We start from the raw sequence: 17,235 nt of genomic DNA on the forward strand, positions 1-17,235 counted from the left end.
CACTCATTTGAGGTTTTGGGCGCTAGGAACTTGGTCACCAGCATTTTAATATACAGGGTGTTTGTACAGCAAGCAATGCCCGGGCCAGCCTTAAGTTATGGCTCATGTCTTGGCTTTGCTTATTGGAGCTAATTGTGTTTGTTTGTTTGTTTGTTTGTTTGTTTAACACCATCGAGCTTACAGCCATTACCGACAACTGATCTAGGTGGGGGTGGGGGAGTCTGCCTTCAGAATATCCCATTTTAAGCTTCGTCTCTATGCAGTCCCTTCAGGGCTCTGGGGCAACACGCAGGGATTTCCCGGGATTTCCCTTCCTGCCACTCACTCAGACTTCCATAACAGCCCTGAGTCCTTGGCTCGGGTCCTCACTCGCTGTCCTGAATAGCTTGCCTTTTCTGACTCATCAGCAGTTGCTGAGCATTCTGGGAGAGAGAAGGCCAATGGAGAGGAGAGGCCTGCAGTGGAGGCTCCCAAACCATTGAGAGTTTCCAGTAGAGCTAAGACAGTCGCCCAAATGCAGAGGTCCAGAATTCAGATGGGGTCATCTTGGGAGTTTCAGAAGAGGGGACAGCTTTGCAAGAGGGAGGCCTGTGAGAAATCTGAGAAGAGAGTTGCCTTGAGTTGGCTGTAAGGACAGATTTGGGGTTGGCATTGGAGAATGAAGGGGTACTACAGGAGGAAATGCTCTGAACCATAGGGCATCAGAGTAGCTCAAAGCCCAGAAAGAAGAGCCGTACATTCAAGGTAAACATGGGATCCACATGGGGCCTAACTCGGCTCTTCAGATCGTTTGAATGGTGTCACAGCAACAGTGAGCAATACAGGGTCCCCAGCAAACAGAAAGCCAGATCTTATTATAGTCATGCTGTCACTCCAACACTCTGGAGGTTGATGCAGGAGGATTGCCAAAAGTCTAAGGCCAGTCCATGATTCGTAATTGCTTTGTGTCAAAAACTGGGAGGAAAGGGGGATGACCAGCTAAAAAGGTGGTTTCCACCCAGCCTGATGATGTGAGTTTGGTCCCCAGAACCTACATGGTAGAAGGAGAGTGTTGACTCACACAAGCTGTTCTCTGACCTCCACATGTGTACTGTGGCACACATATCCGCCACCCTCACATAACCATACAACAAACAAACAAAGTTAATATTTTTTTTCAAATGAGAGAAAAACTTAGAACAGGATCCTGGCTGTGGGCAAGTAATGGCCTAGACCTACCTGTGTGGAGGGCAGCAGGTCGGGGATGGGGAGGTGAATTGGGACATGAGGAGTTCAGCGGAGGATGAAGGACAGAGGTTAGGAAGCACCAGCCAGAAGGGACACTGAGTTTGTGTAGGCAAAGTAAGAATGGAAACTGCTCCCCCAGGTCCTTGGGCAGCCTGTGGTCTGTACCCACACAGGTGTGACCCTGCAGATCATGGCAGTTGACAGATAGGAACTCGCAGGCACAGAGCTATCGACTCATTTACTCAGGGCTGAATGGCTCTTGTAACGGAGTCCCCAGGCTTGAATTCTTCCCCAGTATCCCACTCGGTTTTCATTGGCATCCTGCCAGGAAAGCAGGGACCCTGGAGGACAATCAGGGCTGGCCAAGGGCAGTCCTCCATGTGGTGGCTTCCCACTGGGACTCCAAGGAGTTGGGACACTAGGTGCTGTCTCCAAGGGTGGGAGCTGTGACCCTACATAGGACACCTTTGGGACCTTCACATCAACTCCTTTTCCATTCCTTCCAAAAATCTTTATTGGGGCCACTGAATAGAGAAGTTATCTCTACTTCCAAAAATCAAACCCCAAACCCCTCCACAAGCATATAGACGTACAAAGCAGCTGTATTACAATGTGCTCACTCAGTCTGCAGAAGAGTCACCATGGGGCCCCTGTAAGTGGTTAGTTCCCAAATGCATATGTTATACACAAAGCATTGAGGGAGACACAGAGGATGCTTCTCCTGTATAGAGATTCTGATCATCCACTTGCTAAAAGTACCTAGAAATGATTTATCATTTTATCCTGCCTTTCCTCCTTGCCAGGGAGCTCACTGACCGATGTCCATCATATAGAAGTGCTTTGGTGGTGGTGGTAGTATGGAATTGTGCCATGGACCTCACAGAATAAAGAGATGAAGATCATATGTACAATGCCTTATGGGATTTATTATAAGGTTAACCAATTAGACTCCTAAAGGATGCTTTGCTTTTAACCAGGACATTCTAACGAAGTAGTGACTGTGGAAATTTTTTATATGCTATTGTCTCTTTGGGGCCAGGTAGTCTGGGTGTGTGAGTGGAATTGGGGTGAACAAGGAGGCAGCAGTAGCCTGCAGGAGTCCACTGTCAGGAAGCATTGGTGTGATGGTTTTTAAGATTCCAGTTGAGGATTAGAATGCTCAGTGACTCATGGGTTTCTACGTCTACTCTTCCAGCATGCCTCCTGGATCAGAGTGGGTGTCGATGCTGGTGTTTCTGGGAGCACAGTTTTGGGAAGCACAGCCTCAGAATGTTATGGTATTCAGGCTCCATCACAGAAGGCTAAAATCTCTGAGGCAGGAATGCAAGCAGGTAGTCGGCAAGGGAAGAGCCTGGAACCCTGCAGGGAAAGGTTGTGAAAGGTCACGGAGAGAAGAAAAGATTCACACAGCTGAAATCCGTTGTCCCTAGGCTGCCTCCATAGGAACAGACACAGCTGTGGTGTGCCCAGTGTATGACCAGAATAAATTCCAACTCTGGGAGAGAGAAAGCACTTTCCAATGATGAGATTATTCCCGGGAAGGTATCTGCTCCAAGACTGTCAATACACAGGAGAGAGGGTGGGTTCCCAGTGACTTCCATATCACCTCCCCATTCTGTTCATTACCAGCTAGACAACTCTGGAGCTCTGGCAAGATGGCCTGACTAACGATGCTTGCTGTGTGCAGTTACCAGAGTTTCCTCTGTGGAGAACTGGCTTAGTCAAAAGTTTTATTTCTTTCTCCCCCTGGGCCAGCAGAGCTTCGGTAGTTCACACATGGATGGTTTACTAGCTCTCTGTGGATACTGAAGAATCTTTCAGGCAGGTGAAATGGACTTGAGATGAGCAAAGATGCCTTTCCAGTGTGGGTATTTTGGAAATGCCTGTACTACTTGGGTATAGGTAAAGATATAGACCCGCATGGTTTTGTTGTTTGCCTGTTAGTTTTTGATTAGTTGGGGCCTAACGATCAAGTCAATGAAACACCAAGTTTCATAGAGGATGGTGCAATTGTTTAATTTGGGATCCAGATTTGTGTTTTTGGATACTCAGATTTATGTAGGTGATTAGAGTATAAGATGAGGTTTAAAAAGATAAAAACTCAATGTAATAGTTCTTCCAGCTAAATATATAGACATTGATTCCCCAAGGTCACCTGAGATGGTTCTACCCCATCCCTTCTAAAATTACAAACTTCCTAGGGCTCAGGTGAGGTCACAGATATTCAAGGGACAGACATGCTGGATACAGGGCTGAGTCAAAATTCTACACGATGGACCCACTAGGAAGTGAGATCTCAGTTTTTGGAGGTGGATATTGAGGAGTGCGTGGCCCAGCGACATGTCACACAACTTGAGCATCTGTTGGGAGGAGAGTGAGACCTGAGCTTGGGTACCCTGACCCTTGAGGGCCTGCAGAGGTCTCTTCCATGGCACCCAACACTCTGGGATGTAGGGCCAAGTTGCTTGAGTGCACAGTTCTGCTGGGCCAGGGGAGTGAGTTCACATAGTATTCGAGAGGTATCTTTTTGGAGTCATAACACAGTTAACACAAGAGGCTACTAGTCAAGAATCCTGGGATTTGCCAGGACTCTGGGAGAACTTGAGAAGAAGAGAGATTAAAGGACCTGGAGGGGGATGGGTGACATGGGGGTTGAGATGTCCCAGCCTCAGAGAAGCTTGCCTTCTTCTCCAATAGAGCTCCTTCTTGTTGCAGCCTTCCGAAGGGAGACCCACATAAAGACGATGAGACTTTGCACAAGTGAGCTTCTGCCTATACTCCCTCTATGTAATTCCTTTAGTAAAGTCCAAGCAAGCACACTTGCCTACAGATAAAACAGTGAGGCTGGTGGTTTTCTACTCTTCTTACTGTATGTCCTAGACTCAGCCACCAACCGCCACTTCATACCCTGATCTACCTACCCCCTAGTCCTACCCCTGGCCTTCATTCTACAGCATCCCAGGCCCCCACTCTTGTTCCCATCTCTCCCTTTGTTTCACCAGTCTCCTAAACAACTGAGCCTTACACCCTCCGGTCAGCTTTGGACCCATAATCTGAAATTGTTGGGCCACACTACAAGCTTTCTACACTGACAAGCTGCACACATCCCTCCAAGGACGTGAAAGAGCAACTCCTGGAGGAGACAGCTCCTTTGAGGAGCCTCAGACTCAGGAAAACCATTACCTCATCACCCACGGTGACACCCACCAGGGATCCACTAAGCCCTACCCTCCCTTCAGCAAGGGAGATGCCTCATCCGTGAGGGGGAGGAAAGAGAGTGAATGCTATATCCTGAGTCACTCAGGTTAATGCAGCAAACTCCCACAGGCTTTTGAGACATGCTGTCCTATTTATGAATTCAGTTGGAGTAGAAGAGGAAATAACTGGAGGATGTTGGTTTAAAAGTCTACAAGGGGTGAACTTGGTCTCTTTTCTGGTTGGCTGTGCTCAGGCCTGTCCCCAGAAGGAACCTGAAGGCTGCTTGCACTGCCTGTGTGAAGCACACCGGAAGTGTCCTGGACACGGTACCACAATACTGAGTATGCCAAACTGCCAACAGAATAGACTCTCCTGAGACTGCCTTCCAGCTTGATCTCAGCCAGATGCCCTGGCTTCTTATCTTTACTTCTCAGAGATTCTGAGTTTCCTAGTCACCCACCACCCGGTGCCCACATCTTTAGGACACTGAACATCCTCCGTGCATACACCATAGACTCGGCCCTACCTGCTGGCTTCCAATCCTATTGCTGCAGCTTCTTTCTTTGGTCTGGCTCGAACACGTGCAGGTCTTGTGAATGTCACCACAACCGACGGGAGTTCGAATGTACAACTGCCCTATTATATTAAAAAACAACAACAACAAAACAACGGTTTCCTATAGTCATCCACGATCATTCTGCCCGCTCTTCTACAATCATCCCTGAGTCTTGGGGAGAAAAGTTGTGATGCAGATGCTACACTCAGGGCTGAGCATTCTGCCGTCTCCTAGTCTTTGCACCTTGTCTACTCATGGGTCTCTGTCCTTAATCATCTATGGAAAGCAGCTTCTCCAGTGAGGACTAACCGGTGTGTATGTGCAGAATAAGTACTGGGGTTTCCCCTAGAGCTTGTGACCTGTCTAGCCCCAGTTTCTAGACTAGAGGACTGAGTTTTTCCCTAGAGCCTGTGACCTGTCTAGCCCCAGTTTCTAGACTAGAGGACTGAGTTTTCCCCTAGAGCCTGTGACCTGTCTAGCCCCCGTTTCTTGGCCCCATCTTTCTCCTGTAGTAGCATCATACAGCACCCTCGGGCACTATCAAAGCTAGCCCGTAGAGGTGAAGCTTCCTGGTCAGTACCAGCTTGATTTCTGTGTCTCAGGATTCTGTGTCTTTAGCAATAGAGTCTTACCATTAAGGTTTTTTAGGGGTATGGGGTAACCAAAAGCTTGACAGGTTTGTAAGGTTCTGGAATCTATGTGATCTCCAAACTCCAAAAGAGATTACCCATTCCTGACACTGGCTAAAGACAGTGTTTGAAGTGGGAGGGAACATCCAGACTTGTTTTGTTGTTCTGTTGGTTAGAGGTGTCTGGATGGTCCTTGGAGGAGGGGGCATCTCCCACTGTGGGAGATGGCCTTCTTCAGGGGAGCAGGGTGGAGTGGTGTTTGGTGTAGTCAAGTATTTGCCTTTTTATTTAAATGACTATAAAAAGGGAGAGAATAGCACTGCAGTAAAAGACAGTCAAGAGAGGAGCCAGCCAGAACACACACACATTAAACAGGAAGGTAATGGTCTCCATGTAATGATTAGGAATGAAGAGACCCATACAAAATGTTATGTGTGGCGCCTGCTCTCTATGCCCTGACAGTGAAAAGAAAATAGGGCAGAGATATGGTAGTCTGAGCTGGACCACCCAAGAGATATGGTAGTCTGAGCTGGACCATCCAGATTGGTAGCTTAACCTGAGTTGTACTTCACTTTGGTGCTGGGTAGAGAGAAGCAACCTCAGAAGTCAGTATATAGGCAGTAGATCAGGCCCTGATTATGAAGCTGGAAGGAAAGTGACCCACCTTGTGGGTTACTCGGACACTTTGGTCATCATATGCGATGGTTAATCTAGACTGACAATGTGATGGAATATAAGTCACCCGGAGGGTAATCTTTGAGGATGCCTGCAGGGGATTATCCAGATGAGGTTAGCCTCCAGGCATACTCATAGGGATTATCTAGGTTAGGTTAATTAAAGTGGAGAGCCCCACCCACTACAGGTTCCTGGGTTAGGGCTCTGGAGTACATGAAGAGAAAAGGAGCTGAACATTCGTCACCCTCTGCTCCCTGACTGTCAGAGCAATGTGACTCGCTGGCCCTTCTCCTCCCAGCATGGCACCTGCCCTGCCATGACGGGATATATCTCCACCAGCTATAAACTAGAACAAACCCTTCCTTCCTTCCTTAAATTGCCTCTGCCGGGTATTTTGTACCAGCATTGAGACAAGTAACCAGTGCTTTCTATCTGAGGACGTGGGACCCTCAGGAAAGCACTGCCGTGGAGATCTCCCTTCTCCCTGCTGGGAATGGTTCGTCTAAAGCAAGAATGGCCATTGGTGTTTAACTCCAGCGAGCTCAGTGAGAGCAAACAGGGTTAGAGCAAGTTCACTCTTGCAAGACTCTGTTTTCCCACTGTTCTTGAAAAGGACACTCTCGGGTCAATGACGTGTCACCAAATCCTGGGGAGCCTCCTTTCTGTAGACATGAAGAGTCCACTTTGGCCTGGGGTCTTGTATGAGTAAGGAGACGCCTCGATGGTGATCCTCTGGTAGTTCCTCCTGTAAAATCCTGAAATTCACCTTCATCGCCTTATCTAATACCTTCAGCCCCTCTAAAAGGGCCAAGCCCAGACCCCCGCGTCACCCTTGGGTGATCTGGGAGCAAGTTCCTTCAGGTGTCTCTGCTGCGGCTTTTGTAGAATGGGGGAAGGTAGTAATCGTAGACACCCGAGGGAGGCAGAGGACGAAACGTGTTATGACATCTACAGTGCTTTGAACAGTGCTGGCTCATACACTTCAGCTATTATTTTCAAAGCCTTCCCCTTCCTGCTCCTTTAGCTACATCTTGTCGTCTCTAAGGGGAGTTATCATTGGCCAGTGCTGTGGAAGGCATCCAAATCACGGTCCTCCAGGGCCCCTTTCCTAATGGCAAACTTCAGGGCACAGGCCCCTCCTGGCAGCTGTAGGCAGCAATTGCTGGGCCTGGCAGCGGGCCATTTGTCATCTCTTGTCTTTTAAAAAGGACTTGTTCTGGTGTAGAAGAGGCCCAAGTGGGTCACTGGTTGGCCCTGACTGCTCCTCAAGACTGTCCCTATAGGGCAGATTTGCATTTCTAAGGAAGGGCAGAGCCCTTGCTCTAAGTGAGTGTTACCAGTAGGGCTGTCTGAGCATCCTTGGGCATTCTTCAAGAACCACAGTAGTCAAGTCTTTTTAGCACCTTAAAGTTTCCACATCAGCGTGGTGAACACGAGCGTCATGCTGCAGTTTCTCCAGTGTTTGTCTTTCTCCCACAGTCGCAGGCTGTAGAGAAATTGTCTCTACTGTTTAGAAACACCAGAGACAGTTTAGTAAATGGGACCACCCTGACAAAACAGCTCACGCATGGCTCCAAGAGCATTTCATTCCCCTACAGTTGAGTTTCCTGTCAGCCGTTTGTGCTGAGTGGTCAGCTGCACACGCAGCCAGCTCTGTCCACAGAAGGTGAGCAGAGCTAACATGGCATGGTCCACTGCCCTCAAAGACGGGGATGCTCTTAGAATCATAGTTAAAACCAGACAAAGTGGTGCATGCGTGCGTGCATGCATGCATGCGTTCGTGAGAGAGAGAGAGAAATGGAGAGAGAGAGAGAGAGAAAGAGAGAAAGAGAGAGAGAGAAATTAAAGCACTCTGGAGGTTGGGACAGGGTAATTGCTGTGAGCTCTAGGACAGCCTGGATAATTGTGAGAGACCTCATATCAAAAAACCTCCGAAGAATCACACACCTCCTGCTGTCTCCACGTTGTCTCCCCCTTAACAAGGAGGTGGAGGCTATGGGAGAACTGAGGCCTTCACTGTCTTCACAGTAGAAAAACAAGATGCCTCCTGTGGGCCTGGACTTGACCATGTATCTTATAGAGATAGTGGGAAAAGCCAGCGAGGTGAAGATCGGGATATTGTTCTTTCTGGACGCATGGCCCAGAGCTCTTGGATGAGAAGCAGGTATCACGTCTCCACCTTAGAAAACAGCGGTTCTAAGGATGTCTTAACAGACAACTCACATAGCATCGAGCAGCTTAGCCTACCAGCCTCGAGAGTGAATGGTTTTTCTTCCACAGATATGGCTCATTTTAAAATGGGAAAGGATTAAATTCATTGAGATTCTGGCTCAGCTCCCGTGTATGGTGTCTCTGGTGTGCGGCAGCACAATGTTAAGACTCACATCTGTTGTTTTGGCCAAATTTGGCAGAAGCTCTCATTTGGTTGATCTGGGACTCAGTCTGGTCCTGCCTCATCTCCAGGAAGATGCTGCCTCCATGCTGGACCCTATGAGTTCCAAAGGAAGGAGGTCTGTAAGGAGAAGGGCTTCTTGGCCCCTGGTGGCCCCAGGGGAAATATTTACTAGCTCAAGTCATGTCCTTCTTTAGAAATTCTAATTCCCTCTCCTACCAAAAAGAGAAAGGAATATTAAAGTTCTGATCTGCTTTTGTAAAGAAAACAGTCTGTGCTCTTCATCTGCCATTTTGATGAGCCACGGTGACACTGGAGCCTGTTTACGGTTCAATATTGGGAAAACAATTCTGTCTCCTGCCGACTTGCTACTTAGTCCAGTCTCCTGGCCTTTCTGCTCCAGCCTAAGGACTGGGTTTCCCAGGCTCTGAGTACAGTGGCCGTCAGGGAGGTCACACTTGGCTTCTCTGCTACTGGCAAATTCTTGGTTGGAGTCTCCGCAGTGCTAGAAGGGGCAGGTGCTCCAGAACTTACGATATGTGACAGGTATATAAAAACATGGATTTTCACAATAGCCTCAGAGGTATCAAAAAAAACAAAGCTCAGTACTGAAAATCCAGAGCTGGCATAGACATTGCTTCCAACTAACGGGCCCATTCAGACTCAAATTCCAAAGAGGCTGTGCCAAACAGTCGGCCTGTAGCTCACACCATCCTGTGTTAGTCAGTATCTGTCCCCTGGAATAAGGAGACCTCCATGTGTATGCAGGGAGAAAGTCCTAGATTCAGTCACGCTTTGCCACCCCTGCCCCCACTGTAATTGTTTCTAGTTTGCCAAGGGCCCCCATGGAATCCATGCAGAGTTTTTTCTTGTGAGTTTAAAAATAGACTCCAACTCTCTTAAAAAGAACATGACAGACACCCGTGCCAATGCTGTGGGACCTGATACCCAGCCCTGGTCACCTCCCTAAATAGTCCCCACACTTGCCATCAGTTCACTCAGGGAGGCTGGGTGCCCAGGGTTACCCAATTAGCCACTAGGAGCTCACCTCGGGCTGTTAAAGAGGGACAACCAGAGTTTCTTGCTCCTCTCTGCTGGCCTTATGCAAATAAGTTCAGAAGGCGCCACATGGGTGTGAGGTACTGATGCTGTGTTTCGTATGCAGTTCAATGTAACATTTATTTACCTATTTATTTTGCTGAGGGCTTCATACATACCGAGTACAGACTATGCCATTGAACCTTCAGCCACTCAACAGAACAAAACAGGAAGTGTTTTCTAAAACACTTCAGGAAGGATGCTTCCTAGTTGCTTGGTGAGGAGAGTGTATAGCAGTTACATAGGGGAGGAATACCATTCTCTGCACAGGAACACTCCTGCTGCCTCACACACTTGATTGGGTGGTCCACTCATGGTTCCTGAGGGTGATAACCCTCCTGCCTTTCTCAGTAAAGGGTGGAGTACCTCAGGCACGCCCTTATCAATGGTGCCCAGAGTCCTTAGGCGTCAGGGTGACTCCCTGTGTGGGTGACGGGCAGAAGTGATAGAAGGGACCAGGGCAAAGCTGTTCTAGTGGATGGTCAGTAGGATGCTACAAGGAGTCTTCAGACATGGCTGGAGGCACCATGTCTATATAGCTGCATCTTGAGAACTATTATGTCCGTGTAGCAATGGAAAGCAGGCAAAGCTTAGAGATCTGGAGACTCTTGGTGGTGGGGGTGGTGGTGGTGGTGGGGCTCCTCTTTTAGGCCTCAACTTGCCCAGGGTAGATCAGAAACATTCCAGACCTCTGGGAGAAAGGTTCAGAACAAAAACCTCAGTTGGGGAGAAGATAGAAAGAGTTGTGTCAGTTCTGACTGATTGGGTACCTACCATATATCAGGGTGTGCTGGGCACCTTCACATCACCCGCACGGACCTTAGACAGGCAGGATTGTTTTTGTTTCTCTGATGTGGAAGGCAATGTTCAGAAATGCAGCCGTTCTTATGGGAATGTCACAGCTCAACCTTGACTCCCGCCACCCAGGAAAGCAGACTTTCTGTTGCCGTTAAGTGAGTTCCAAGTCTTGTTTCGATGGGAGAGTTACAGCAGAACCACTGTGGTAGGGACCTAAGGCACCTGGACTCTGCCTTTACCCCAGCTCATAGCTCTGACATCATGTCTGTGGAAGCGCCATCTTGCATACCAGATTAGTCAACAAAGCTCACCCTGTTCATTCCTCAGCGTCCTGGAGACATGGTGAGCTGAGAACCTTAAAAAAAAAAAAGTGTTCTTCCAAGTTTAAGAAGAGGTAGAGAATGAACAGCCCCTTGTGTATCGGGGGAGGGCAGGCACAGTCTATAAACATTCAAGGTTCCCATCACCCTGGAGCTTCCTGCTTTATCAAGCCGCTGATTGCCCCTCCCCCAACCCCCCATTGAGACAAGGTCTCAATGTGTAGACTAGGCTGTCCTGGAGTTCACTAACCTCCAACCCCTGGAATTCACTAACCTCCAACCCCAGGCTCCTGAGGGCTGAGAAGAGAGATGTGTGCTACAAAACCCAGCTAGCTTCAATTTCTAGTGACTCAGTTCTACAGCTGGGACCCCAGCACTTCATTACGTTTCTAAGGTGAGGGAACTGCAGAAAGACTGGAAAGAATTTGGAAAGCCTGGGGAAACTGCAAAGCCTGTGAACATACGGGATAGAAGAAGGAGCCTGGGGTCTTTTTCCCAGCTGCTCCTGCCTATCTCAGCCCACCAATGCTGGACTGTGGGTTGGGGAAGATTCCCACGGATGTTGCGAGCAGCTATTCTGGCCACAGTAGGTATGAGCTTTGGAAAGTGTAGCATCTTGATGTGGGGTAAACATGGAGATGAGAAAGACCATATTTGTGGTCTAAGAGTGTAGTAACAATGGTGAGTAGAGAGGAAAGTTCCTTTTAGGGAAACAACGGCTGAGTCCCCAGTGCTCAAAGAGAGACTTGGAAGTCTACCAGCTTCCATTGTCATCTCCATGGCAAACGAACTTCCTCTGCTACGGTGGCCCTGACAGAGACACTCTTTATGAATTGTGAGCTGAATTGTCTCCCAACTTGCAGCTGGAATGTTCTGTCCAGCCTGATCCTTTCATCCCTTTCATTCCATGACATATAGTATCTTGATGACGAGTGAGATGGACTATAATGTCAGCCTTGAAAATTAGCCCAGCTCTGTTCCAGTCATATAGAGAAAGAGTAAGAAGTACAGAACACAAGGATTCAGCCATTTCAACCGTGGATGCTGATAATTTACTTGTGGAGTGAGGCTGCCATGCTTGGGAAAAGATACAACTCACATGTGTACACACACATGCAGAGAGAGAGAGAGAGACAGAGACAGAGACACACAGAATTTAAATAAAAGAGTAACAATTCAGTTTAAAATAAGCAAAAGAATATAAACAAATGTTTTGCTAAAAAAAGATACATGAGTGACAGATGTGCACCCAAAAAGATATTATTAGTTATTAAAGAAAATACAAATTAAAACCTCAGTGAAATACTACAACATATCTGCTAGGGTGTCTAAACTAAAGATCAACATAAAGAATGTAGACCAGCAGGCAGGAGGCAGAGACTGAATACCAAGGGAACCCAGGAAACACTGGAAGTGATTCACATGTTCCTTATTTTAATTATGGCGATGGTATCCTAGAGGTGTGGTAATGTCAAAACTTACCAAATTGTGCATTTTAAATAGACAGATCCCAATAATTTAGTCACATTTCAAATAGCTTGAAAATAGCCTGTCAGTTCTTTCTGTAAGTCACATGGTGTTTTGGAAGTAAAAAAACAAAACACATTATTTATCTTCCATTTGAGTAGGGTGCTCTCTCTCTCCTCTCTAAATATTAATGTTGGAAGAGGAGCTTGTTATCCCCCGGGATGCTCTACTGGGCTGCAATCAGGGCTGTTCCAGTAACCATGACTTATTAATTGACACTCTGTGTGCAGAGGCTCTGAGTAAAGGCAGGAGGCAGTTTTAAGAGGCACACGGGCGAGAAATCTATAGCATGCCCTGTATTTCAGCAAAGGAGAAGAAAGGAAGAGACACTAACACTTGTATCTTGGCACAGCAGTATAGGCATTTCCTAAAGTCTTGTAGGATATATCCGTCTTCATATCCAGCCTCCTGTGGTGCTGGGGTCCTGGAGAGCTGAGGTATTTCTGACTTCAGACAGAGCTGGTTTCATCAGGATACCTTTTGGTTGGACAACTCTTGCTCAGGATTTATACCATATCTTTGATGAACACTTTAGACTGCTCCATGGTCTTCTGGTCATCACCTTGGTCCTCTCGGCACTGCACACTCTTTTATTTTGCCTATATGTCTTATGTATATGTATGTGTTTGTATGTGGATGCACATGTATATGGGTATGCTTGCCGAGGGAACCCATATGTGTGTGTGGAGGACCAGAGTCAGTTGTCTTCCTTGACTTTATTTACTGAGGTAGAGTTTCTCACAGAGCTTGGCAGCTAATTCCAGAGAGTGTGGCTAGCCAGCTTCCCCGGGGCATCCCCTGAGTCTGCATCTCAAGTGCTAGGATTACTTGAGGCCACCATGTCTGTCTGGCATTTGTTATGTGTTCTGGGAGTCTAAACTCTGGTCGTCATGGTTTTACCTCAGGCGTTATCAACTGACCCAAGAACTGCAGTTGCCTTAGGAATTGTAACAGAACTATTCATGGAAGGGTCCTTGACTCAGTTTAGCTTGGGCCTTGAACCTTCTGCTTACTGGTAGTGAGCTTGGCCCTCACTGTGACTCTCTGAGCTCGGTATTGTCCATTCAGCTCACAGGTGACTGAGGACAAAGTGAGATAATGTCCTTTAGTTTACAGTTGTCCTACATTCTCATTCCACACACAAGACACGGCTGGATAGGTCTGACAGCAGGGTTGGTAAAAGAGCATTTGTGTGGCGTCGATTGTCATTTGAAGAGAGCAAGAACTTGGCATCATGTTGCTTGGGGCAGGTTTCTCTGACCATTTCCTGTCAGTCAGAGTTGGCCTTGCTTGGAATAGTCGTTGGTGTTACCCCCAACACTACACCAGCTCCTGACATGCTCTTGATATCTGTGCCTGAAATGATTCCCCCCTCAGGAAAAGATGGGTACCTTCCCAGAGCCGAAACCAGGGTATTTCCTCCAGGTCCACAGCCAGAAGTGGCATTTCAACCAGGCCACCTCAGGGAGGAGAAAGAGAAGCAGTAGTAACAGTAACAAGCCTGTCCCTAACTCCTCAGTTTCATTCACTGGGGCTCTGGCACAGGCTCTGGAGTAAGCTATGCAAGCTGGAGTCTCGGATGTGATGGAAGAGCTGGAAATATACAAATTATCCACGGGGCACAAACAGACTTTGCTGAGCTCACGCTGGCCTGCTGCGGGCTCCCTGGCGGCCGAGACAGGGCGAGAGCGCTGTGCAGCTTGGAGCTCTTCGGTCGCATTGGCCACATGTGCCCGGCTTCAGCGGCGCACCTGCAGCTCGGTGGCCTGCGGGGCTCAGTGGCGGAGCCTGTCCCCGGGTGGGAGGTGGGGGTGGGATCGTGGCTCTTTCCTGCCTGGCGCGATAATGGAGTGCAAATGACCCGGTGGCGTTAGCGGCGCGCGCAGGGTCGGGGCGCCGGAGCAGGCGAGCGCGGAGGGGGGTGGGGGGCGGCTGTATTTTTAGCCAGATGCCTCGTAAGTTGCCCGCGCGCCCCGCGCCGCCCAGCAGATAACGCCGAGGGAGCTCCGGTGTCAGCGGGCGCCGGGCGATGGCAGAGCGGCCGCGCAGGTCGGGGTCAGACCCCGCGGTGAGTGCCCTGCGGGGAGGCGGGGATGGGGGGGGGCGGGGGCGGCGCGTGCCAACTTTCCGGGTCGCGGGGTGGAGGGTCACGAGCGGGGACGCGCCGGGTCTGCCCTTCTGCTGCCTCACGCCGCCGCTCCGCGGAATCCAGAGGAAAATTCCTCAGGCCTGAAGGCTGCGGCCAGCCACGGCTGGGCCCGGGAGACGCCCGCGGGCATGACCTGAAGCTGGCTGGAGCCAGGGGGCAGCTGCACTGGGGCGCATTGTCCCCCTCACTGGGGAACAGAGTCAGGGTCCTGTGGATTCAGCTGCACCGGCACTGTCGACCCTGTCCGGAGCACCGGCAAGCCTGACCCCAAGTCCTTAGAAACCCCCAAGTCCCCGAGATCCCTTACAGAGCAGAAATGAATGGGACACAGGAAAGCAGATCCATGCATGCCAGAGCCCGACTTTGCATTATTCTTGGTTTAACAATGGGAAAACTAGTGTCTGGCAACTTGAAGAGGCACAGGACATCAAGTGGAAAAGCGGGAACTGGGAACTGACCGGCAGGTCTTCCGCATGGGGACCCACCCAGCTTTGCCCACACCTGTACCACATAACCTCCAAGGCAAGATGGGTCCCTGCAGGGATTAAAGGGGGACCCCAGGCTCCCACTCACATAGCTGCTTCTTCAGCGATATCTCTGATTTTCATTTCATTGTGTCCAGTTGTGGTCTGTTTAGGGTTCTGGGGACACTGCAAAGCTTTTTGACATCCAAGTTTTCTGGAAAAATATCATAGACACGATGGTGGCCCGGTCTCACTTCTATTTCTACATAATACAAGGAATAAAAGCCAGGGCTAAGCCAAAGCTGGAACACTGTACTTTAATGCGAGGCCTGACACAGGCCTGGAGGACCAGACCTGGGTATTAAGCTTATACAAGCACTCTACTACTGGGCTACTGGCTGAGCCACCCCCCCATCTGACCCCCACCCATCCAAGATCTATGAGATCTTTTTTCCTGGAGTTCCCATGACGGCTTTGCCAAAGAAGCTCCATTCTGCCCAGATTCATTTCCACCCATCTTTGCAGAGAGGAACTGGATACTCAAGACCTTTATTGGGGAAGTTAGATTCTGCCTAACTCAGATCAGCTCAGATGCCAAAGGAGCTGTGGCCAGGGAGGCCTCCCGGTTCTCCTACTAGTGTGAAATGAAACATTGTCTAGCCTACAGTGAGTTTGAAACCACACTCAGAGTTACAGGGATACTGAAATTTATTATCATGTTCCCAGAGTGTCCCTCCCAGGACACTAGTCTCCTGGGCCATAGGTATTATAGTAGAATCAATCCACTCAAGAAGTACCAATTGGCTAGTCTGAGTATTCCAGGGAACCAGCGTTTACCCTGTCTTATAACTCTCCCGAACTTGAGTCCCAGCGACAATTCCATCCCCTTTCTCACTCTTTTATGTCCTTCCTTCCAATGTGCACAATCTCTGAAGGCAAGTAACTGTCCTCTAGCAACAGCTGAACTCGAGAGGAACCTTAGGAACCTTTGAAAATGATAGCAGGTGGTTAATGGTTAGAGAGATACCCAGGGAATACAATAGATTCAAACCCTGGCCAATCGCTGCTGCTAGTGGCATGATTGGAGGAGTTACTCAACTTTGTGAGCTAGCTACCTCATCTGGTGAAAAGAGAGGGAGAGTAAAAACCTGCTCAAGGAATTCCTGGGAGGAGCAAATTAATCGATTGATGTTGAATACTTAAAAGGTAACAAGAGCTCTGTACTTGTGTTGAAAGGAAGTTCAGAGATAGTACAGGGATTAAATGGAAGGGATATGGGGAGAGCACATAAGAAAATATATGCTTCATCCCAACACGAATGCGTGCGCGCACATGTACACACACACACACACACACATGCATGAGCATGTGTGCGAGCACGCACGCGCACGTACGCGCACACACACAGCATGTATGCACATGTGCACACGCAGATACAAAGATACATGGGAGTGTGCATGTTCCTGTGTGCGCGTGCACACACACACACACACACACACACAGGCATAGAGGCTGGGGAGGAGGGGAGGGAGATGAAGACAAGAAGAAGAGACAAAGGCAGTGTAGCCTGAATCGAGGTGGGGGTGGGGAGTGTGCCCCTTCCATAACCAACTGTGGTAGCAAAGATATGTGGATTGAGTGACAGAGAGCAGGCCTTCTCTGGGCACCCCAGCCCAGCCTTCCCCTGCCTCTGAGACTACCTGTCAGGGGATGGATAGACTTCAAGAAGGCCAGCAAGTTTGTTCTAGTTAACCAGAGCCCAGGGACATGCTTAGTGTGTTGTTACTTTTGCTTTCCTGGTTAGTGTTTTATTCAGGTCAGTATTTTTAATGGAAGGTGTCAGGTTCTTTTCTCCAGGAAAGACGATCTCATAGATCCTGGATGGGTGGGGGTTGTGGGGGGGGAGGTGGCTCACCCAGTAGCTCAGTGGTAGAGTGGTCCTCGAGCATGTATGAGGTCCTGAGTTCCACTCATGCAGCATAAGTGCAAAATAAGCTTAATACCCAGGTCTGGAAACTCCCTTTCCCTGTTAAGCCGTGTTTAACGCCAAGCACAGGGAGTTAAATTGGAGTAGCTGTACTAGACAGATGGGCAGTGGGGGGTTGGAAGAACGAGATAGTGGAGAGGAGTCTTGTATGGCAACCAGAGCCATCGTTCTGTAGCTGGAGTATCGTCTGCCCGCCCTGTAGGAGGCTGTCATGA

The 17,235-nt window shown here is 48.9% G+C and overlaps 1 protein-coding gene across 5 annotated transcripts in view; it reads left to right on the forward strand.

The window, feature by feature from the left end:
* The window catches only part of Ank1 (ankyrin 1), a 115,434-nt gene that overhangs the window by 9,346 nt on the left and 88,853 nt on the right, over positions 1-17,235 (forward strand). For 3 of the 5 annotated variants that reach the window (XM_028768182.1, XM_028768184.1, XM_028768185.1), the window contains exon 1: positions 14,091-14,488. The exons of the other annotated variants lie outside the window; for them this stretch is intronic. In XM_028768182.1, coding sequence (XP_028624015.1) covers positions 14,450-14,488 — 39 coding nt within the window. In that variant the 5' untranslated portion in view covers positions 14,091-14,449. Of the gene's footprint in view, positions 1-14,090; positions 14,489-17,235 lie in introns of those variants that run through there. 5 annotated transcript variants of the gene reach the window in all.

The sequence above is a fragment of the Grammomys surdaster genome, unplaced genomic scaffold, assembly GCF_004785775.1.
Source record: "Grammomys surdaster isolate TR1022 unplaced genomic scaffold, NIH_TR_1.0 185, whole genome shotgun sequence".
NCBI classification, from domain to species: Eukaryota; Metazoa; Chordata; class Mammalia; order Rodentia; family Muridae; genus Grammomys; species Grammomys surdaster.